At 41.8% G+C, this 23,597-nt stretch overlaps 2 protein-coding genes across 2 annotated transcripts in view; both read left to right on the forward strand.

Annotated features, from left to right (window-relative positions):
• The window catches only part of fnip1 (folliculin interacting protein 1), a gene marked incomplete at its 5' end in the record, with an annotated part of 39,424 nt that extends 37,082 nt beyond the window's left edge, over window positions 1-2,342 (forward strand). Inside the window, 1 exon segment of the mRNA XM_079238021.1 lies at window positions 436-2,342. Within this exon segment, the coding sequence (XP_079094147.1) occupies window positions 436-514 (79 nt within the window). The 3' untranslated portion in view covers window positions 515-2,342.
• A 3,319-nt stretch (window positions 2,343-5,661) lies between these two features.
• rapgef6 (Rap guanine nucleotide exchange factor (GEF) 6) overlaps window positions 5,662-23,597 on the forward strand; it is a gene marked incomplete at its 3' end in the record, with an annotated part of 127,593 nt that continues 109,657 nt past the window's right edge. Inside the window, exon 1 of the mRNA XM_079214163.1 lies at window positions 5,662-5,788. Coding sequence (XP_079070289.1) covers window positions 5,714-5,788 — 75 coding nt within the window. The 5' untranslated portion in view covers window positions 5,662-5,713. The remainder of the gene's footprint in view (window positions 5,789-23,597) is intronic.

Below are 23,597 nucleotides of genomic sequence, written 5' to 3' on the forward strand. Positions count from 1 at the left end.
GTCTCTAACAGAGCCGTAGACGGCGTCTCTTCGTCGCTCCTCCTCAGTCCAGATGTGGTCACTTTAGTTCACTGGTTGCAAAAAAAACAAAATGCTTCTTCTTGTACATAGTTTATGATGTAAACATAACTTATTTTTGTTCTTGACATGACCGTTCCACATGGAACCTTTTTTAATGAAAATAATTAATGCGTAGAAAGAAGTAGAGACAACCGATCCTGGGAGTTATAGATTTATCGATAAAAGAAATCTGTGTGCAACACACGAAAGAAGTTGCGTAACTTTTGCTTTAATTTCTTATGTTCAGTATTAAAAGTGCAGGTAGTCTGGAGCTTGCAATGTAACAATGTTTATTGACTGAATCTGTGTTTATAGGTTAATTTCCTGTTCTTTTAAATCGATCTCGCCTCATCCTGGTCTTTGCTCTCGTTGCAGAATCGAGTCCAGCGACCTCCCCCTGTTGGCCGCCGTGGCCAGCACGCACTCCCCCTACGTGGCCCAGATCCTGCTATGAGACCCGAGGAGGCCCCCCTCCCCTCCTCCAGACTTGGGAGCCACCGCTTTGTCCCCCCTCCCGTGACCCTAAACCTTGGATCTTTTGCATCCGAGGCCTGAGTTCTCACTACCGCCGCTGTAATGCAGACGTAGCACCACAAGGGGGCGCACTAGAGACCACAGACCCCCAGAAGGAGACCGGAGCTGAAACGACCTCCAGCTGTTTGAATGTTTTTCTTAATTTTTTTATGTTTGGACACAAAAAGCCAAAGACTTTATACTTTTCTTTTCCAAGTGTGAGGATGAAACTTTCAAGACATCGACAAGATGTACAATCTCAAACCCGAGTGACGGACTACGAGTTTAAAGGAAACAGACAGAGGTTTTTATTTTGTATCTTTATTACTTTGAGGTAAATATCACTGAGAACATTATCAATCTCACGCCAATTATGTTATTCCGCCTGTTTGTCATGTATTTTGTTTACAAGCCAAATTTCCAATTTTAAGACATCTCGACGACTAATTAAAATGTTCTTGTTTTTTAAACTGCAAACGCACACTTTGACTTGAAGGTCACGTGATGCAGTGGCGGCGAAAAAGTGGCTTTGACATTCTTACCGCAGGTACAGCTCTACCTCAGATGTTCACATTTACAGCGATCACGTAGAAACACTTTTTAAAAGCTGTTTTAATCAGAGGAACGTCGACTACGTCGCTGTGTTCTTTGAGGAGAAAATAAGGAAAAGGGAACGTTGTATAAATTCCCCTCGGATGAGCGTCACACAAACGTGTGTGTGTGTGTGTGTGTGTGTGTGTGTGTGTGTGTGTGTGTGTGTGTGTGTGTGTGTGTGTGTGTGTGTGTGTGTGTGTGTGTGTGTGTGTGTGTGTGTGTGTGTGTGGCTAAAGACGTGCATCATCCGTGTATTTTAAAAACCAAAAATGCTGAAATATTTTCACACTTTTATAGACACGTTTTTTTACTATGTGTATGGCTTCTACGAGAGAGAGAGTCACGGGAGGCCTTCTGCGCATTGGAATACATAAATATCGGTCAACACTATTTTCTGACTGTTGCGCTCACGAAAAATGAGTAACCACAGCCGCACACATTTGTATCCTTCTTCCGTTTGACGTTTACGGATGATTTTTGGTTGTTTCCGCCTTTTTTATAATAGCCAGGGTGCGATTTGATTATCTCTAAAGTAATTATTATTTATTATAATATTGTTTGTCATTGTCGGTTGACACCGTTGGAAATAAATCTTTTGTGTGTGTTTATATCTATGTTTTTGATTTGGTACAAAATAGTTAAAACTGATAACATTTCTGTTCATTCATAAAGTGGTGAACTGCAGAGTTTTGTGTCGATAAAACAACACAAAAATCACCGGTTTCTTTTATTTAAAATATTTTTAAATCCTCCCTAAATATTGCGCGCCTTCAGGTCGAGAAGAAACTCAAATCGCACCCTGCATGTGACCCAAGTCTTAACGGAGAGCTCCTTTCGCCGGTTGAATCGATTTCTAGGCCTCGCTTTTGTTACTGCGTTTTTATTTTTTAAAGATGCTCCGCTGTATCAGACCCTCGTTTGTTTTCTACGAGCCAGCCATCATGTTTTTCAGAATAAAAGGAATTACTTTATATCCGCGTTCATCCCTCTTCGCGTACGAGTAAATTATTTAGTCGGTATGTAGAGACGGTTTGTGTGAAACTGTACATACTCCTGTTTATTTACGTGTATTTGTACAGAATGTTCTTTTAAAAATTGTCTCCTTCATATTTTTCTTTTTTCTTTCCAATTTTATGGGAATGTTGTGCAATAAAGACGGCGATGTTAAGAATCTGTGTGCCTTCTGGGAATGTTTTTATTTCCTTTTTAATGATTTAAATGTTCTTTTGTCGTGAAACGTATTTATTTTTAAAAACATAAATATCTATAAATGTGTGGAAACTTCATACAAGAATATAACTTTTGTTTGGATTAGTGGTGGTTTGACTTCCACTGCTTTAACCATCTGGCTCACACATTTTACCCACCTTTTCTTTTCTGGCTCCGCCCCCCCCTCGGAGGTAAAATTAAACAAGAGCACACGCACACGCACACGCCGCAGTTATGCAACACGAGGAAGGCGCGTCCTCCTGAATGGAGAGCCAACATGAGCGTGTCTCCTACTGTCAGGAAGCACGACTGTCTCCACCTGGTCAACCTCTAAGAGGCATTGAACCCACCGGTAGTTAAATCAAGCGCTTAGTCTAAGTTTAGATTAAATAAATTCCCAACAAAGTGACGCGTTTTGTAGTTTTACCCGTAAATGTTTCAGCTGAACTCAATAGGCATGAATGTTTTTTTTTTTTTAAATGCACTTTATTAGACCGATTGTCTGCATTTCGTGTCTGCAGCTTTTTACTGTCAGATGGAGGATCGGTGCTGCGTTCAAGGACTCCTTTCAAAGCTCGCAAACTATTAGACTTGCAAAACTAGTGGTTTATTTAAGCTTGAATAGCTAAATACATTTGGATGAAATATAAATGAATGCACATTATTTTGTTTTACAAAAAAAATAATTAAACTAAGATGCATTATATTTTTTTATTAATTAATATTAAGTTAACTTAAATTGCTTTAAAACAGACACTACTTGGCACGGTAACGAGCTCACTCGTGCAACTGTTGCAGTACTTTTTCAGTATCATTATTTATTATTATTAAGTTATGTCAGCTCTACCGCTCACTTCTTTTGAATAATGGCTGGAGCTTTGTTCCTTTTGATTAATCTGTGATATCTAACATTGCACTGTAGCTTTTAGTCTTGTATTTTATTCTATTATAGCTTGTTTTCATTTTCTATTCTCGCTGCAGTTAAACGACTGTCTTTAATTGCACTTAAATGTCCTTTGGAGGTTTTGAATAAAGTGCTCTGATTTGCTTTGTTGCCAAAATGTGCTACTTCACGTAAGAATAATGGTCATGTCAATTAACTGAACAAAAATCAAAACAAAAGTATTTTTGAAGACAAATTCAAGTGCAGCAGGACCATTTTGTTTCAAATACATTTTGTTGCCTTTACCTTGTACTCAATGTAAATATTAATTATATTAACATGTGTGTATACACTCACCTGAAGGATTATTAGGAACACCTGTTCAATTTCTCATTAATGCAATTATCTAATCAACCAATCACATGGCAGTTGCTTCAATGCATTAGGGATGTGGTCCTGGTCAAGACAATCTCCTGAACTCCAAACTGAATGTCAGAATGGGAAAGAAAGGTGATTTAAGCAATTTTGAGCGTGGCATGGTTGTTGGTGCCAGACGGGCCGGTCTGAGTATTTCACAATCTGCTCAGTTACTGGGATTTTCACGCACAACCATTTCTAGGGTTTACAAAGAATGGTGTGAAAAGGGAAAAACATCCAGTATGCGGCAGTCCTGTGGGCGAAAATGCCTTGTTGATGCTAGAGATCAGAGGAGAATGGGCCGACTGATTCAAGCTGATAGAAGAGCAACTTTGACTGAAATAACCACTCGTTACAACCGAGGTATGCAGCAAAGCATTTGTGAAGCCACAACACGCACAACCTTGAGGCGGATGGGCTACAACAGCAGAAGACCCCACCGGGTACCACTCATCTCCACTACAAATAGAAAAAAGAGGCTACAATTTGCAAGAGCTCACCAAAATTGGACAGTTGAAGACTGGAAAAATGTTGCCTGGTCTGATGAGTCTGGATTTCTGTTGAGCCATTCAGATGGTTGAGTCAGAATTTGGTGTAAACAGAATGAGAACATGGATCCATCATGCCTTGTTACCACTGTGCAGGCTGGTGGTGGTGGTGGTGTAATGGTGTGGGGGATGTTTTCTTGGCACACTTTAGGCCCCTTAGTGCCAATTGGGCATCGTTTAAATGCTACGGCCTACCTGAGCATTGTTTCTGACCATGTCCATCCCTTTATGGCCACCATGTACCCATCCTCTGATGGCTACTTCCAGCAGGATAATGCACCATGTCACAAAGCTCCAATCATTTCTAATTGGTTTCTTGAACATGACAATGGGTTCACTGTACTAAAATGGCCGCCACAGTCACCAGATCTCAACCCAATAGAGCATCTTTGGGATGTGGTGGAACGGGAGCTTCGTGCCCTGGATGTGCAACCCACAAATCTCCATCAACTGCAAGATGCTATCCTATCAATATGGGCCAACATTTCTAAAGAATGCTTTCAGCACCTTGTTGAATCAATGCCACGTAGAATTAAGGCAGTTCTGAAGGCGAAAGGGGGTCAAACACAATATTAGTATGGTGTTCCTAATAATCCTTTAGGTGAGTGTATGTTTGTGGGCAGTGCTTCTTTTCTTTCTTTTTTTAAGTATGCTTTTGTCTTGCAATATTTCAAAACGCAACGTAATAAATCCAATCTTTTAAATACGTATATATTTATTTTACACTTATTATATTAACGTGTGTGTATATACGTTTGTGGGAAATACTTATTTTTTCCTTTTTTTAAGTATGTATTTTCCAAATACAACATAGTATATAATACAACATCCAATCTTAAAAAAATAAATATGTATATACATGTTTGTATTTTATACAAATTATTAACTTGTGTATATGTTTGTGGGAAATACTTAATTTTTCTAAGTATGTTTTTATCTGGCAATATTTCAAAATAGAACATATTTAATCCAATCTTTTATTTACATTTTTTTAATTTTACTTTCCACTTCAGTCTGTCAAATGAGATACTTTCATTTCTGACAGCCTATGAACGCATCATCGTCTCCGTGCAGACAGATGTCGTCAACTCTCCGCTCTGCAGGAGGAGGGACCTAAAAAAGAAAAGAAAAAAATCTGAACTCCTGGATCCGACTGTCGCGCGCTACTGAGGTGGACGTTTCCTTCACCAAAAGATGTCCCGAATCCAGGACCACATTTTCCGCAGAGTCAACTTCCTGTCACGGTCCAGCGGCTTCGCCTCGTTTTCGCGACGCGCAGTAGTTTAAAAAAAAAAGAGGAAAAGTTTTTCGGTTCCTCTCTTTTCCTGGAGAAGAAGGAGCTCCATCCAAATGCTCCGGGGCGGCGCGCAGCTCGGCTCGTTCCGCCGCGGGATGTGAGGCCGTCCGGCTCGGGTAGAAGAGCTGCGAGGAAACGGTGAAGAAGTGAGGACGCTGGATTTTTTAATTTGTTTTTGTTGGAGCCGACGTTATGAAAATGACCGGAGCCATGGAAAGTTCTTTCAAACTGGCTTTGAAGAGACCGCCCCCGCTGCGGACCGCAGAGGTAAATAAAACTAACGCTACTTTTTTTTGTTTCTTTAGCTTTAGCGTCTTTTGCATACTAGCTAAACTGCAGACTTTGTGTATATATTGCGTACAAATACACACTTGAATGGACAAAGTTCAATATTTTAGGACTAAAATATATAGTCAGTTTATGGTCCATGACATGGTTGCTTTTGGGAAAGAACAGTTTAATGCAATGCACTGTGGGCCTTATTACACAAAACATAACATCAGAGGCCTGAAACGCAGGAAGTAGTTAGTCAACTTTTAGCTTGAGGGAGTTGAAGAAAATACTACCACTTTCTCTTCTTCTTCCTCCTTCTCTTCTTCTTCTCTCTCTTCTTCTTCCCTTTCTTCTTCCTCCTGTGGAAACACATCTAGTCGTCATCCCTCTAGTTGTCTCCCCCCCCCTCCATGTTTCGACTGCAGGTAACGGTTTAACAGTTTTGAGGTGGCAGCACTTTACAAAAAGCTCAATCAGAGTACGAAAAACGAGCCCTCAGCTTTTTGAAAAGGTCCTTTTTCTTTCTAACCTGCTGTCGCTGATCCTCCTGTTTGTTTGTGGGCAGAATGCCTCTTTCACGGCTCACAGAGGGCTTTTGTGCTCCTGAACGCACCATAACAGCCGTGTTTAGTCCACAAATGCACTACACAGTCGCAGCAGTGAGGTGCATGAAGTCAAAAATTTAGCTCGTCCTCCCACGTGCAGCAGGGATGCTGTACACACAGGGAACTGTTTCCATGTGATTTATTCATGTCCATGCTGCTTTAAAACATTTTATTTATAGTATTTGTCACCAATACGCTGGTTTTCGTGACACGAGTATTGTACAAGTAGCAGTATTTTTTTTTTACAGTCCAACAGGAAGTTAGCATCACACTGATTCCCCTCGACGAAATATTATTATTATTGCACGGGAAATATCCTCTGTGGTTCCACGATGCTTACAAGTTTTTCTAATCTTTACAAACTAACTCCACTTTGTATGATATCTGAGCGCAATTGGCCCGAATTAATAAGCTAACGTCGGCCTTCAAAAGTCACGAGAGTCGGCATTTTCTGCCGTATTTGAGAGTTTTAGGGAGTAGAGACGGAAAGATAAATGAAAGCACAGGAGTGAAGAATAGAGCCTGATTTAAAAAAAAAAAAAAAAAAAAGTTTTCGTTATATTTTTTTGTTTTTCCCGTCAGTCTCATGCCCGCCTGTCTACCTTTTCCTCGGTTGCCATCCAGCATCACACCGCGGGTCTGATTTACGGCATTCTTTTCAGCTGCACCCGGTACACATCGGACATTTATGGGAATTCCAGCCATCGCAGAGCCACGGGGAGGGAGGGAAGGTGTGAGGGGGGAGAAGAATGCAAAGACTCCTGAACACGGAGGCTCGATGCCGACGCATTTTAGCGACTTAAATTCGAAGGATAATTTTGCTGCATTGTTCTGCGTTTATTAATTCAGTCAGTCAGGTTTTTAGTTGTTTTTCCCTCTCTTTACAGGCAAACTGTCTTCATTTTATCATGTTTTATCAGGCGGCCTTAAAAGCTGCATTCTCTCTACTGACCACCAGGGGGTGACTCCTCTGGTTGTATAGAAGTATATGTTTCATGTGTTAAAGCTGCATTCTTTCTCCTGACCACCAGGGTGAGACTCCTGGTTGTATAGAAGTCTATAGAAAATGACTACTTCTCTCTTGATTAGGGCTGCAACTAACGATTATTTTAATAATCGATTAATCGGTTGATTATTTTTTCGATGAATCGGATAAAAAAAATGTTTTTATCAAAAAAGCGTTCATTTCCAACCCTTTATTCAAAAACAGAAGTGACAGTGCAAAACATCTTCAGAAAGTGCACAAACAGGTTGCTCCTCGAACATCCCTGAGCTCTTAATTAAAACAACAAAATGGACTAACACTAAAAACATACACATCTATGCTTTACATCTGCCAAATGTGAGCCCTTTTTACTGTAATTGATCCCTCCAGAGGCTGCATTTACATACCCTGCGTTATCAATATGTATGAAATACTGGGACAGAGAGAAGCTGTACTGCTACATATAGAGAGTCCTCTTCCTTAAACTCTTTCATTCTGGGTCTCTTATGACCACGACGTCACGTTGTTGGCTAAGCCCAACTACGGGATTTGCTTCATTCTACTTTGAGTAATAAAAACAAAAAAACCTGCAGCCAGATCCGCCGGTTTAACGTTAACGAGTGACAGCGTGAACTGAACCAGACCAGGGGGGTGACGGCATGTTTCATCACGTTACGTTTTTTTACAAGCAAGACTGAACTGTAACGGAACATAACATAACTTTAACGACAATACACAACCAAACACGTTAGCTAACGCGATAGCAAGCTGACTAGATTCCATTAAAAACAAGTTTGAGGAACATGAAGACGCTGATTGGCCAAGACTCGACTTGTCAAAGATCTTCTATTTTTGAGAACATCACAACCTCAGCTTTTCTCGTGTCTCACTCCAATCTCAGAAACGCTGGCCGGCCAGTTGCTCTGCGATTTATTGCCCGGCATAATGATTGCGCGACACAACGAATCGATAATGAAATTCGTTGCCAACACTTTTGATAATCGATTTTTATCGATTTTATCGATTCGTTGTTGCAGCCCTACTCTTGATTTATTCCCTCAGTAAACATTGTGCACATGAGTTTATGTCTCAATCTCTAGTTTCAAGTCTTCTTCAATACAGCATGATGTTCATTTAGTAAATTCTGGTAATTTAGAGTCAAACAGACCATAAAGCAGGGGATGCTTTAGGGCGGGGCTACAAGGTGATTGATTATACGGCATCTCTACGCCGCTCCTCCACATTCTAAATATGGTCACTCCCGTTCATCGGTTGCAGGAAAAAACAACATGGCGACGACCGTAATCCAAGATGGCGAAGGCAAAGTCGAGGCTTAAAAATGACGGCCCACAAACCAACGGGTGACTTTTATCAATAATTGATCAAGTTGTTCTTTTAATTACGGCTGCAACAACGAATCGATAAAATCAATAAAAATCGATTATCAAAAGAGTTGGCAAGAATTTCATTATCGATTCGTTGTGTCGCGCGATTATTACGCAATCCAATAAGTCGCGGAGAAGAAGAAAAAAGAGCGGAGCAGAGCAACTGGCCTGCCAGCGTTTCTGAGATTGGAGTGAGACACGAGAAAAGCTGAGGTTGTGATCTTCAATAGAACATCTTTGATGTGACGTGTCGAGTCTTGGCCAATCAGCGTTAAGATGTCTCCAGCGTCTTCATTTCCCTCAAACTTGTTTTTAATGGAAGCTAGTCAGCTTGCTATCACGTTAGCTAACGTGTTTGGGTTGTGTATTGTCGTTAGAGCTACTTTATGTTCTGTTACAGTTCACTTGTAAAAAAACGTAACGTGATGAAACATGCCGTTCTGGTTCAGTTCACGCTGTCACTCGTTAACGGCACACCGGCGGATCTGGCTGCAGGTTTTTTAAATTTTTTTTACTCAAAGTAGAATGAAGCAAATCACGGAGTTGGGCTTAGCCAACAACGTGATTTCTTGGTCATAAGACGCCCAGATATTGGGCTGAGATGAAGTGAAGGTGAAAACCGACGTGAGAGGAGCAGTACAGTTTCCCACTGTCCCAGTATGTCATACATATTAATGAAGCAGAGTATGCTAAATGCAGCCTCTGCTCCAAGAAGATCAATTACAGTAAAACGGGCTCACATTTGGCAGATGTAAAGCAAACGTGTATGTTTTTGTTAGTCCATTTTAATTAAATTGTTTTAATTAACAGCTCAGGGATGTTCAAGGAGCAACCTGTTTGCACTGAATTTGCACTGTCAGTTCTGTTTTTGAATAAAGGGTTGGAAATGAATGTTTAAAAAAAAAAAAAAATCTGATTCATCGAAGAAATAATCAACCGATTAATCGTTTATTAAAATAATCGTTAGTTGCAGCCCTACTTTTAATTGTGCATTCGTTTGCACATTGTACTGCAGTTAAAGGCCTGTGCTCAGGAGATAAACTCTGCATATCCATATTTTTATTTTTAAAAGTGGCTGAACCTATAAACTTTCTAAACGATGTACATATTTATTAAAATCACATACAGTGAAATACCCACTCTGAGGTCAGAAGTGAAGCCTTTTGGTTTGAGGTCTTTTGAAGTGAGACGATGTTGGTCACTGATGACGTTTATACACATTAAATATTCTGGGTTTGGTTTTCACCCTTATCCCAAAAAAAAGTTAAAAGACAATATTCCCGATAAGATAGTTCACATGGATCACGAAAAATGAATATTCCTGTGTGTAGCTGGACGTGCATTTGCATACAAAGTCGCTTAGCTCAGTGTGTGTGTGTGTGTGTGTGTGTGTGTGTGTGTGTGTGTGTGTGTGTGTGTGTGTGTGTTCAGCAACGTGTCCGTGTGTGTTTTATGATTCATGATTCATGCTTTCAGCCCTCCGGCTCTGCCCGTGTCGTCGTACTTCCTGTGTGTTTCGTCTTCCTGTTGCTGGTACAAAGACCCTAAAGTTATTTTATATGCGTGGCATCGGACTGGTTTCGGATTCCAGATAATTTCTGCAGAGCACGACTAGCGTGTCACCGCCAGCTGCGTCGACTGTGTGGGAAACGGGGATGTCATCCTTACAATATTTAGTTTAGATCAAATTATTTGGTGGGTTCATATTTTAGTTATTGGTGAAACTGGGCTACAGCTCCTGATAATAATCCAAAACAACTGATCACAATCTTTCCGGGTCATTCATTTTTTTTGTTGCTCCTGTTAAATTTGCCTCTCTGAAGAAAAAAATAAATGAATTATTTTGGGATCAATTAAGGCCACGAAGAAATGTTTAGCAAGTCCAAAACGACATTTCAAAAGGATGTTAACTTAACTTTAATATTGACTTTATATCAGACACGGCAGTTTGATTTGTATCACATCTCTCCCAGAGTTTCTTCTGTAATACTTAATGCCATTTAAAGGGACACTAATTAGACTTCCTGTCGTTCAGATTAATTAATCAACCTGATGGATATATTCTTTGTGTAAACAATTTTCCCAAAAAAAAAAAATGTCTTTATCTGCAAAGGACTTCCTGACGGAAGACGTTTGGGAACCTGAACAGATATTGTGACTCTTTGTTTGTGCGCAGCTCGTCTTGTGAAAGCCGTATATAAACACAAATAAGCCAGCATCATGGTTCAGACCCCTCCTCCTTTCTGGGCCGATTGGCTTGTTGGTTTGTTCCCTGTCTTCCTCCCTCCTCACCAGTGCGTTGTGAAAACATGTGAGCCAACATGCGTGTTCACGCACAGCCAGGGTGAAAACCAGTTTAGACGACGGCGTCATCTCGACAGACGCCCGAGGGCTCGTCTTCGAAAGCCAGTTGTGGGTTGAAGTTCGCTGCTCTTTCCTAATTTAAATGAAGCCACTGATCGGGGCTGATCCTAAATTTAAAGTGGCTTCTCAACAAGGTTGTTTATTATTTATGTTCTCTCTGCCATGTTGGATCATGCTCGGGTTTGGATGCATCTGTGAGTGAGTGTGCTCCTCTGTGTCTGTCCATAATATCCCGTCCCGCTGCAGCAGGCTGTGTCGCTTTTTTTCTCGAGCTCTAGTGGCCATTAGCGGTAACACAGCTGAGGACATGGCCAACCCCGCCAGCTGATTGGAAACAGTTTGATTGAAAAAAAAAAAGGGTGATTGGAAACACCCTTATAGACTCACGGACTTTGAGGCGCGCTCCTGCGAAGTCCTTGAGGGTTTAGTTCTGTCCCATTATCACATCGTAGAGTGCTTGAGGGCTCTCTGGCAGACATTTTGAGCCCTTTATGAACCCTTTCCGTAAGTCAGCATTAGATGCTGACATTGCCTAAGGGAATTACCCACAGTTCATAGCAATGTGACGTTAAACACGCAGTTCCCAATGGAAGCATGAAGACGTAAAACAAAAAATTAAACAAAGAGAAACATGAGCGTTTAGCCTGATAAAATACCTTTACACTACAACATTACGGATTAAAGGTGGAACATAAAAACACATGAAATCAGAGAAATGCAAGCAGAAATTATTTATTTATATATATATATATATATTGCATTCATCAAACATTTCGTTTTGACAAAACGAGTAAATAGATCATTTAAAATGACTTAAAATGTCATCTCGTGAGGAAGACGTTCAAATCAGTGAATAAAAAGAAGAAAAAAATACACCATTATACACAATATTTTTTTATGTAGTTACGTGATATATTGCAGCAAAGTACTGACCCATTCATATTCACACCAGTTCAAGCCCTTACAGCCTCTCATACTCAACCACTTAGCAGCTGACGTCAGTGTTTACGGGGGAGATTGAGATTGGGCCACTGACTTCCAAATGAGTTCCTGAGACGCCGCCGCTTGTTTTTGAGTTTGAATGAATTGTGTAATTGGTTCAATCCCACAATACAGACAGATGGAAGGGATCTGCACTCTACTGGGTGTACTAGTACATGTGTTTGCTGCCATGTTTGCTGTGTGTGTCGCCACATTCGGGGAACATTTCGGATTTCATATTCTTTCCCAGTTAAGTTTCAGCAACTCCTGTATGATGTAAATCAAAAAAAAAAAACACACAAACACCAGTAACATCATCAACAAACCCAAATGTGCCAACAAAGTGCCGAGTTTACAAAATGAAAAAGGATACAGAGGAGTGTGTGTGAGAGAGAGAGATGGGTGAATAAACACAGCCTTCCTCTGACCCTGTACCACTGAAAGCTCTCCTTGTGGAGCCAATAAAGGCCCCTCCTAACTGAGCTGGACAGATGCTTAAAACCCCCCCAAAAAACCTGTCAAGTTTTCTGAGCTCTTGGTCACATGACCAAGAGTGGCGGGCCGTGTGTTTTCGACCTAGGCCTTCAGTTAGGGGTGGGGGAAAAAATCGATTCAGCATAGTATCGCAATAGTTTGCGTGGCGATATTGTATCGATACACGGAAGCCGAGTATCAATCTTTTTTTTATGTAATCATTTATGGGAGGCATCGGAGAAAGAAATGAGAAATGCGCCATCCGCGTGTAAATCAAACGTCTGGACTTCCTGTCACTCGTAGCGGCGCTGCTGCACAGCTGTTGCATAACACACAGTACAACATCCGTGACACGGCGCTAGTCAAAGACTAGCATTAATAAAACTCAAGCATTAATCAATAGGGTTGGGTTCCGAGAACCAACACGTCCGGTACCTACCGGACCGAAAAGCAACGCAGATTTCGGTGCTTCCTTCCGGTGCCTGAGCCGATTTAAATACTTTTTTTTTTACACTACTCTGTAAAGTTGCACGGTATATAGATACTAAAAAGGTATAGGTGACCCCATGGTGGATGATCCTGAACCAGCTAACCTGAGTTAAACCACCAAGAGACTCGCACCATGTCCACTCCGACCCGGCTTCGTCAACTGAACCATGTAGTTTCTTAAAATGGGACTAAATAACTACAAAAGGTGCCCGCACGCTAAAAACGATTATTAAAATAGCGCGGCTCAGAGCACACTCGCTGCTCTGCTCTCTGTCTGTCTGCCTGCATGCAGAGCGGGGCTCGAGGGGGCGGGGCTTTCAGCACACACACACACACACACACGCACGCACGCACGCACGCACGCACGCACGCACGCACGCACGCACGCACGCACGCACGCACGCACGCACGCACGCACGCACGCACGCACGCACGCACACACACACACACACACACACACACACACACACACACACACACACACACACACACACACACACACACACACACACACACACACACACACACACACACACACACACACACACACACACACAGCGAGCGCACACAGAGATCGCACACAGAGATCGCACACAGAGATCGCTGGAGACACGAGCTTTTGAACGTCCGTCCTCGGCTTGATGGAACAAATCTCTCCAGTTGATATTAATGATGACGTGTAGTCCAGTAAAGCAGCAGTTTTAGGATCCAACAGTGTCTGAGTTCTGTTGCACACGGTCCCATCAGGCCACCTGATTGGACTGGTGTCTGTTCTTTTTTTAAATATATATTTTTATAGTTTGAAGTTAAAAGGTTTGAAGCTGTAGTTTGAAGTGTGTTTTGTATGCACTTATTTATTTATATCTATAGTATACTTTAAACAGTTAATAATATTGTTCAATTTGAAGAAAAAAAAATTGCCTTGGCAATAAAAAAGTATCGGTTCAGGCACCGTTTAGGCACCGGTATCATTTTAAAAGTATCGGTTTAGCACCGGTGTCAGAAAAAACCCAAACGATACCCATCCCTATTAATCAAACCGGCTGCTGGTGCTCTCGTAGCGCTGTTACGGAGTAACAGGCGGCCGTGTTAACTGGTGACTTCTGGCCAAAAGTCGCCAGTTAACACGACCGCCTGTTAATCCGAAACACCGTCATCCCGACGCAGTTCCTGGAGAAGTAATATTATTAACCCAGACACGACAGCGTTTGATGCTCCGACCTCTTTGGGATTTCCACAACAAGTATAACGCAGAAATAGTAGTTATTTTCATGGTGGAGGCAGAAATGGAAACTCTTTGCACGGCGATAAACCACAGAGATAAGCCCCGCCCCCTCTCTGGCGCGTTCAGCTCGAATGACGCAACAATGCAGACTGTAACACAAGCAGTTCAGTTTGTCAGGTGCAACATTTACGAAAGTGTTGGTCAGATTGTCCGCTTGACAATCACATTTTGCTGCAATAAATATGATTGAAGTGAGATGAACAGACTGAAAATGGTATCTTCTTAGATACAATAAGTTGACAAAGTTTTCCACTGGGGACAATTTGCGGTGAAAAAAAGGGAATAAAATCGCAATACTCAATATATCGCAGAATTGTGATAGTATCGTGATTTTATCGAAGTGGGACCCAAGTATCGTGATAAAATCGAATCGTGGGACCTCTGGTGATTCCTACCCCTACCTTCAGTGCCGTGTGTTCAGGTGTGGACTGAAAAAAAAAAAGTGTCCTGGGAGTTACTGTCAGAACGTCCCGCACATGTATTGAACACGCCACGCTGCCCGCTACACGACGTGTTCATACAGACTGTCATGTGTGGACAGCAGACACTCTGTAATACGAACGATTTTTTTGCACTCTTGCGGGCATGGAGGGAGGTCACACGGAGTGTGTGTGTGGACCGACCTGCAGAACTATTTGAACCACTTTAACCACAAGAAGAAGAAAAAATAAGGTGCTTTATTAACAGCTATGAATGAGCTGGAAAGTGTTGCGGGTGAGAGAGAAGCCTGGGTCGGTCTGCTGAACCTGCTGCCACCGCGACCCGACCCCGGATAAGCGGTTGAAAATGGATGGATGGATGGATGGATGGATGGATGGATGGATTAACAGTTACTTACATTTTGTTTAACCATAGGTCTCATCTCACAAGGGTTACGGCATTGTAGCAATTTGAATGACAGAGATAATTAAGATGCCATTTTTTAAACTTCTCTTTTTTTCTAGCTTCTTCTTCTTCTTTAATGCGGATGGCATCCAACAAAAGGTGCATTACCGCAACCTACTGCCGCTGCACCACTGACCAATCACAGCGCACGTTAATGGTCACGCTGGGGCCTGTGGCGAAACACACGTCCATAATGCTAGAAGGCCTCTCCATGTAGTTTAAGCCGCTAATCTACCAGAGAAACAGAGGTGAAATGTGCTTGGATGAGCGCTCTTAACCAGATCCTTAACCAGCAGCCACACAGCAGGCTGGAAGCTGCAGACTGAAGGCAAAGCAACAGAGGAAGCTGTGCAATGAGAAAATAAGCTAATAGGGGAAAATAATTATAATTTGTGAAAAACAATTAAATCATAAAATAGCTATTACTCTTAATTATACTTTGTGATTCTGTTTAGGCCAGCAGAGAAGGCTTAGCAGGCCCTGACAGCTATAATGTACACATATGTTTTTTCAGTTTTAAAGACGTCAAGAAAGCCTCTGTTGTTTTTTGTGGTAACACTTGTTTGTCTTCTACGCCAACATGGCCGCCACCTTGGCCTGTTAGCCTGCTAGTTAGCTCAATAGCTAGCTCAGTTTTGCTGTGTTCGGCCAATGCACGTTACCTTACCTGATGGCTTTTTAATCCAGCGAAAGAACAAACATCATAATGTGTAATTTATGGCTCAATTAAAAGAGAATTGAAAGGAGGAGGAGGAGGGGTGGGGGTGGGGGGGAAAAGTGGTGGCAATAATTTGATTTAAACAAGAGGAATTGATAGTTTCAGCCCTTTTTTTAAACACACCTGAACCCTGAATCCCAAATAAAAGGAAAGTTAATAGCTGCAGCTTGTGTTTACGGCCTGTTTCAATTCTCTGCTCCGCTTCTTCCCGCTGAAACAGAAGCGCTCTTTCACAACAACAGCTGGCATTCTCCCTAACCCTAACCCCGCTGGCTATTGTTTGATTGTAAACACGTCAGCCTTTTTCCTGTGTGGCTACCACCGAAACCTCACGGCACAGTGTTGTGTGTGTGTGTGTGTGTGTGTGTGTGTGTGTGTGTGTGTGTGAGAGTGTGAGACGTGCAGCCACATTCCTCACAGGACAGCGGGCGTGAACAGACGGATATCAGCTCGGACCTGTTTGGTTTGTGAGGAATGCAGACGGATGCTTCAGGTGGACGTCGTCACTCGGACGCTTTGAACACCAGTTGATCGTTTAAGTTCCTCACGAGGAAACCTGAACGTGAAGAAATGCATCAATGCTGTGGTCAATATCAACATTTATTTACAAAAGCTGCATTTCATGGTTGAAAAAACCCACGTCTTCTGTGTTAAATCGGTCCCAAATCTTCAGGGATTAGGACAAAAGCCAAAAGGATATTTCATTTGTGGCGATATAAAACAATCGTGCAAAAAATTCAAACATTTGTATCTAACATATAATATAAATGTTTTTATCTAATATATATATATATATATATATAATATAAACATTTGTATCTAACATATATACCGTAAAATGCAGGTTTTAAGGCGCACCCTTTTATAAGTATATGTATGTCTGTTGTACACTGATGGAGTCACAGCAGTGAGCATTGTGTAAACGCTGGGCGGCCTTTTGCCTTGAGGAGAGAACGTATTTAGCTTTTCTGCCCTCTTTAATAACCAACAAGAAATAAAGTTGAATTAGGAGATTAAAGTTGTCGTCACTTTCACCTCGGGAATGATACATGAAACGTCTTTATAAACTTCTCCATCCTTGTCTTTTCGCCTCGGAGTTATATTTATTTCAGATGGGGGGGGGGGGGAGAGACAGAGATTTGGCCAAATACCTCTCTCTCACAATAACTTGATTGAAACAAATGATTGGAATATTATTTTATACTGTATGTAATGTATTCCGTAAAATTGCCGAAAAGTGTCTTAAAGCTGCATTCTCTCTCCTGACCATCAGGGGGCGACTCTGGTTGTATAGAAGTCTACAGAAAATTACTCTACTTCTCTCTTGATTTATTCCCTCAGTAAACATTGTAAACATGAGTTTATGTCTCAGTCTCTAGTTTCAAGTATTCTTCAATACAGCATGATGTTCATTAGGAAATTATGGTCATTTAGAGTCAAACGGACCATAAAGCAGGCTTTAGGGGCGGGGCTACAATGTGATTGACAGGTCACTGCTAGGGTTGGGCTAGGCTTGGGAAGCATCGAAATCTGCGTTGCATTTCGGTCCGGTAGGTACCGGACGTGTTGGAACCGGTGCCATACTGGCAGATTTCGGTGCTTCCTTCCAGTGCCTGAGCCGATTTAAATACTTTTTTTTTTACACTACTCTGTAAAGTTGCACGGTATATAGATACTAAAAAGGTAGCGCGGCGCCCGCACGCTAAAAACGATTATTAAAATAGCGCGGATCAGAGCGCACTCGCTCTGCTCTCTGTCTGCCTGCATGCAGAGCGGGTCTCGAGGGGGCGGGGCTTCCAGCGCTCGCACACAGTGCGCGCACACAGAGATCGCTGGAGACACGAGCACGAGCTTTTGAACGTCCGTCCTCGGCTTGATGGAACAAATCTCTCCAGTTGATATTAATGATGACGTGTAGTCCAGTAAAGCAGCAGTTTTAGGATCCAACAGTGTCTGAGTTCTGTTGCACACGGTCCCATCAGGCCACCTGATTGGACTGGTGTCTGTTCTTTTTTTAAATATATATTTTTATAGTTTGAAGTTAAAAGGTTTGAAGCTGTAGTTTGAAGTGTGTTTTGTATGTACTTATTTATTTATATCTATAGTATACTTTAAACAGTTAATAATATTGGTTAATTTGAAGAAAAAAAATTGCCTTGGCAATAAAAAAGTATCGGTTTAGCACCGGTATCGGAAAAAACCCAAACGATACCCATCCCTAGTCTACTGCAGAGTCACACGTGCAACTTCTTCTTCTGTATTTTTCTGTGACCTTCACATACGTTCGTTGTGTTCAGCGTCGGAAATACACAAGGGCAAAACTGCCCCTAAGAAATATAAGTTTGCCCCTGATATCACTAGGAGAGGGGCAAAAAATGCCCCCAAAATTTCCTCTAATAATTATGATAATTTAATGAACTCGTCAAAAACATCGTAGCCTGTAAGACGCGGTCCAGTTGCCATAGAATGTTTTAGATTTTCGCCTTGACTGATGTTGCGTGTACGGAGTTCAGATTTTGGCAGAAAGCCAAGGTTCTGCGATTTACTCATGCGCAGGCAACATGCTCATTTTTGGGAATCACCAGAGGTCCCATGATTCTATACTATCACGATTCTGTGATATGTTGAGTATTGCAATTTATTCCCTTTTTCCCAACTGTAAATTGTCCCCAAATGAAAACTTTGTCAACATATTTGATCTAATAAGTGTTCAGTCTGTTCATCTCACTTCAATCATTTTGATTGCAGCAAAATGTGATTGTCAAGCAGACAAACTGAGCAACATGTCATAAATGTTGCACCTGACGAACTGAACTGCTTGTATTACTGTTTGTATTACAGTCTACATAGTCGCATCATTCGCGCCAGAGAGGGGGCGGGGCTTATCTCCGTGCGTGTAAACAGTTTTCATTTACGCCTTCCACCATGAAAATGACCACTAGTTCTGCTTTATACTAGAAAGTCCGGAAATATGACCACATATCACCCATTCTCCACTCACTGCACTGGCTCCCTGTTTCATTCTGGATCGACTACAAAGTCCTAGTACTTAGTACCTAGTACCTATAAATGCATCAACGAACATGCACCCCCCTACCTACAAGAACTTATCACTCCCCTAACCTCCACCCGCACCCTCAGATCCACAGGCCGCTCGCTCCTTCGGGTCCCCAACACCAAGCTCCGCACCATGGGCGACTGGGCCTTTTGCTCGGCGGCGCCACGCTTGTGGAACGGTCTCCCTGACCACCTGAGGGAAACTCAGACACTGAACTATTTTAAGACTGGCCTAAAAACCTTTTTATTCAGGAAGTCATTTTTTACCTGAATTATTGTCAGCTATTACATTCTTATTTTTTATTATTATAGATTGCTTTAACTATGTTTTAATCGGTTTTATTAGTTTTTACTAAAAAAAAAAAAAAAAATCCCAAAAACGCCAGAACATTAAACGCCCTCGTGTCTGGGTTTATAATATTATCCGTAGGCGCACACAGCACTGTGAATTTCACCGACTTCACCAGGAAGTGCGTCTGAATGGAGGCCGCTTCCAGTGCTACTAGAGCAACAGCTGTACGAGCAGTGGCGCTACGAGTGGCAGGAAGTCAAGACATACGGCGCATTTCTAAATTATTTCTCCGGTGTCGCCATTTTTGTTTCTTTCCTACGGATCACGCTGATCCGGGACCTCTGCTGACCTCACCAGAAAATAACGCAGCACCATCTAGTAGACTGAAAAAGCAATTGATTTTGGACCAAACATCCAATTACATAAGTTTATAATTTATATAAGAAAAGATCGATACTTGGCGTCCGTGTATCGATACAACATCGCCACGCAAATTATCGCGATACTATGCTGAATCGATTTTTTCCCCCCCACCCCTACTGAAAACCCCTCGGAGATGTGCTTTTCTTTATTTTTTAACTTTGTCTTTTGTTTTCGCTGGTGAGGTTATCGAGCACACGTTGTCTCCAGAGGTCTGAGCTGCTGTTGATGATTTATTCTGTCTGTTAAAATGAGTCAGGACTCTGAACACCATAAAGATTAAAATGTGCTTCCCTGTGTTTGCCGTTGAGTGAGATGTTTGAATTTGTCCACGATGAAGATTAATTAACAAATTTTTTTCATTTCTGATTTATGACTTGCATCTCAGATTCACCAGCCTTCAGATGATGTTCACCACTTCTATGTGGCGTCTACATGGGACCCTCTATCTCCCCCTGAGACAAAAACTTCTCTTTTGTTTTATGAACTTTTCCAGCTGTCACATTTTTTTCTCTGTGGCTTTGCATTTCGCTGCAGTGTAAAAGTCCAGCACCTCTATGGAAACGGCACAATCACGGCTGAGAGAACTCAAATAATAATTTTGTGCAGAATAACATCGTTATACAAAAGTTGCATTCATTTCACCACTGGTGAGTCGTGACCCGTTTTCAGTGGGTCGCGACTCACCTGGGCAAAAATAAATAAAAATAAAATATTTTTCTTTTCTTTTTTTTTCATCCTGTGGTTTTATTTTTTTTTAATGCAGCTGAGTGTCTTATTTATGCAGTGTCGTTTTTTTGCAGGCTCTAGTTTCAACTTGTTTTGTCCCTGCATGTTTTCAGCAGTGTGATCCTGATATCCTGATATGGGGGAGACTCTGTGTTTTTATGATAATTAAATTAAACAGCCTACCGAATATAAAATTAACTACTGATGACACTGCCTGTATGACAGGAAAAAACTCGGGAGTCGTCAGGAGAATTGAGTGCTGCTTAATTTTCTGTAAAGCACAATGTTTTTCAGTATTTACCTACTGATGAGGTATTCACAAGAAAAGTAAATTTTGTACATATGAATCCTTTTGAATTGCACTTTTTGTTTAATTTAGTTTGAATTTTTGGAAATGCTGCTCCTCAAGACAGTGACTTTGTCCATAGTAAAGTGCCCGTCGATATATTGTGTCTTACATTTTTTATTTTCTGTTAATTTTTACTATGTGTATATATTATTATTTAGAGCATTTAACTATTAAAACCTTTTAACAAAAAAGTGTTGCGGCTGTCAAAGTCACATCACAGTAACGGTTTTAATGCAAAAATGTGTATTTGGCATTTTCTTGTCGTTTGTTTATGACTGCCGGTGTGAAAAGGCGTGCATTGAATTTGAATTCGAACACGAATTTGAACACGTTCGACACCGTAACCCGGACCGCCGGCTGGAGAGCGACATGACGGACACGGACTCGCCATTCACCTGCACCCCGCCCGCCACCACCATGTTGGCTTTCGCCACGCTGTCCACGAACAGCACCACCCCTCCTCCGCTCATTCGGGCAGCGGAGACCACGCTGCCGTGACCCACCACCCGGCCCACGGCCAGCCCGCACTCCTCTACGGAGCAGGGGAAGCCCGCTATCTTCACCCCGTGTCTCCGCGTCAGGCCGCTCTAGTCCATGCTACGTGCCGCGCCGCCCGGCGTGAGCCGAGCAGCCGCAAACAAACAAACACGAACCCAACAAACCCCACGTACACACAAACCACACAACCCCTACAACCCCACCGTGACACTACACTACACACTATATTAACCACTTTAGCTACTAAATACTATATAAATCCTTTTTATATAAACAAACAGCAACTTGTGGTTTGCGACGGTTCGGTTGTTGATACATTACTTTGATCCATAAATCACAAATTTAACTCAATTGCTGACTTACTCACTTTATGAATGACTCATACTGGTTGATGTGTGGTGTTACTTCAATCCTTTGAATGCTTAATTACTTAGTCCCTCACTTACGATTACTTAGTTTTTAATTACTTGTGTAATATGTGTATTCACACACATATGTATATATTTATAGTATGTGTGCTCACTGAGTCGCTCCACTTGTTCGGTCGACTCCTTCGCTGACTAGTTTTAAAGGAATGCGGAGCGCTCACCTCTTAGAATGCCGGGAATGTGGCAGCTGGATTCCCTGAACTTCCTCCCGCAGCCGACACCACCGTATGACACAAAATGACGGAGGCAGAGCCGTGTGTTTTGGAAGTAAGGGCCAATGTATGTGAAAGAGAGAGAGAAAGTCTTGTTTCACGAGAATCCTGTTTTTCTTATTTTTGCAGCTGTGGCCAATTTGAGTCATGGGAATGTATCTTTCTTTTTTTGGTACATATGGTTAGGCGGCCTCGCCTTCAATATCTAAAAAGATTTGTTCCCTCACTCTGCAGAAAGGTGAGCACACTTCAGATAAAGGTTGATGACAGTGGTTTGAACTGAGAGAACATGGTTGGAGAACACACTCAGGGAGTTACAGTGTTTTTAAACTGAAGGACATTTCTGATCAAAAATAATCCTCAGTAATGTGGACATAAGGACTAAGTGGGTCAAGGCAAATGATAAGTCAGAATATTACGTAACTTTACTGTAAAGCATCCTTTTAAAACCAGGAAACACTTTGATATCCACAATCCAATCCAAGACCCTTTTTGAATCAGCTGTAATAAAAGAGTAAACCAGCTTCGTTACAGATCTGATTAAAGACCGGATGTAACAACGTCAGTTGAGGGGAAACTATGTGCTCTGCCTTCATCGTTCATCTTGCAGAATATTTACATTTTCTAGAATATTTATAATTCTATATAATATATATCCATATATATTTATATATTCCTCATTTATATAGTTTTCTTTTACAAGCTTCTCGGGTCTAGGCTCCTCTTATCTTGCTCTTCTGTCGCAGCCAATCAGAGCTGCTCATTCAGTTCTTATCAGGCAGTTCTACAGTTTGAACCAGAGTGTGAGTGTGTGTGCGTGCGTGCATCTGTGCATCCATAGAGCATTCTGGGGGAAAACGACAACCTACAACGTTTTCAAAGTCTGACTCGTCGAGTTCTCATGCAAAGTTTCAGTCTTCTCTAAAAGATTAATTTTAATCAGGTTTCTGTGGTCTTACATGATTATTTCCTCTTTCTCTTCTTAGTCGTAGCTCCGGGTTGGTTTGCAGGATGCTGCTGTTCAAAGGGCAGTGGTGACGTTGGCAGATGACCGTGATTTTGTATTTATTATTATGGGACATTATGGGATTATATGATACGAGACACAGATTTGCTGTGTCTGTGTTTGCCCACGATGCAAAGGGTATGCGGCAACAGGGAAGGGAAGCGTTGCCATTTTAAACAATGGAAACCATCCTAAATGCCAGAAATGAAAATCCCTCACCTTTCGGCGAAATTCGCCGTTTTGAAACCAAAATATGTCATCCACGTGAATCACGTAGATCCGAAGAGTTTTTGTTTTTGGAAGGGGGGGGGGGGGGTCAACTGTCCGCCGTTTCTGAGATTGGAGTGGGACACGGAAAAAAAACTGAGGTCGTGATCATCTTAGCAATAGAAGATCTTTCACGTCGCGAGTCTTGGCCAATCAGCGTTAAGATGTCTACAGCGGCTTCATTTCCCTCCCACCAGTTTAATAATAGCAAGCTAGTCAGCTAGCTAACATGTTAGCTAACGTTGTTGGAGAGACAGCGAGTGAGATTACTGGCAGCGGAGAGTCCGTGGCAGCGTGTGACGTCAGACAGGAGATCTACCTACCGACACCTGACTACATATAAGGAGAGGACAATGGAGATTTTATCCAACTTT

This window comes from Taurulus bubalis, assembly GCF_910589615.1.
Source record: "Taurulus bubalis genome assembly, chromosome: 2".
Taxonomy (NCBI): Eukaryota; Metazoa; Chordata; class Actinopteri; order Perciformes; family Cottidae; genus Taurulus; species Taurulus bubalis.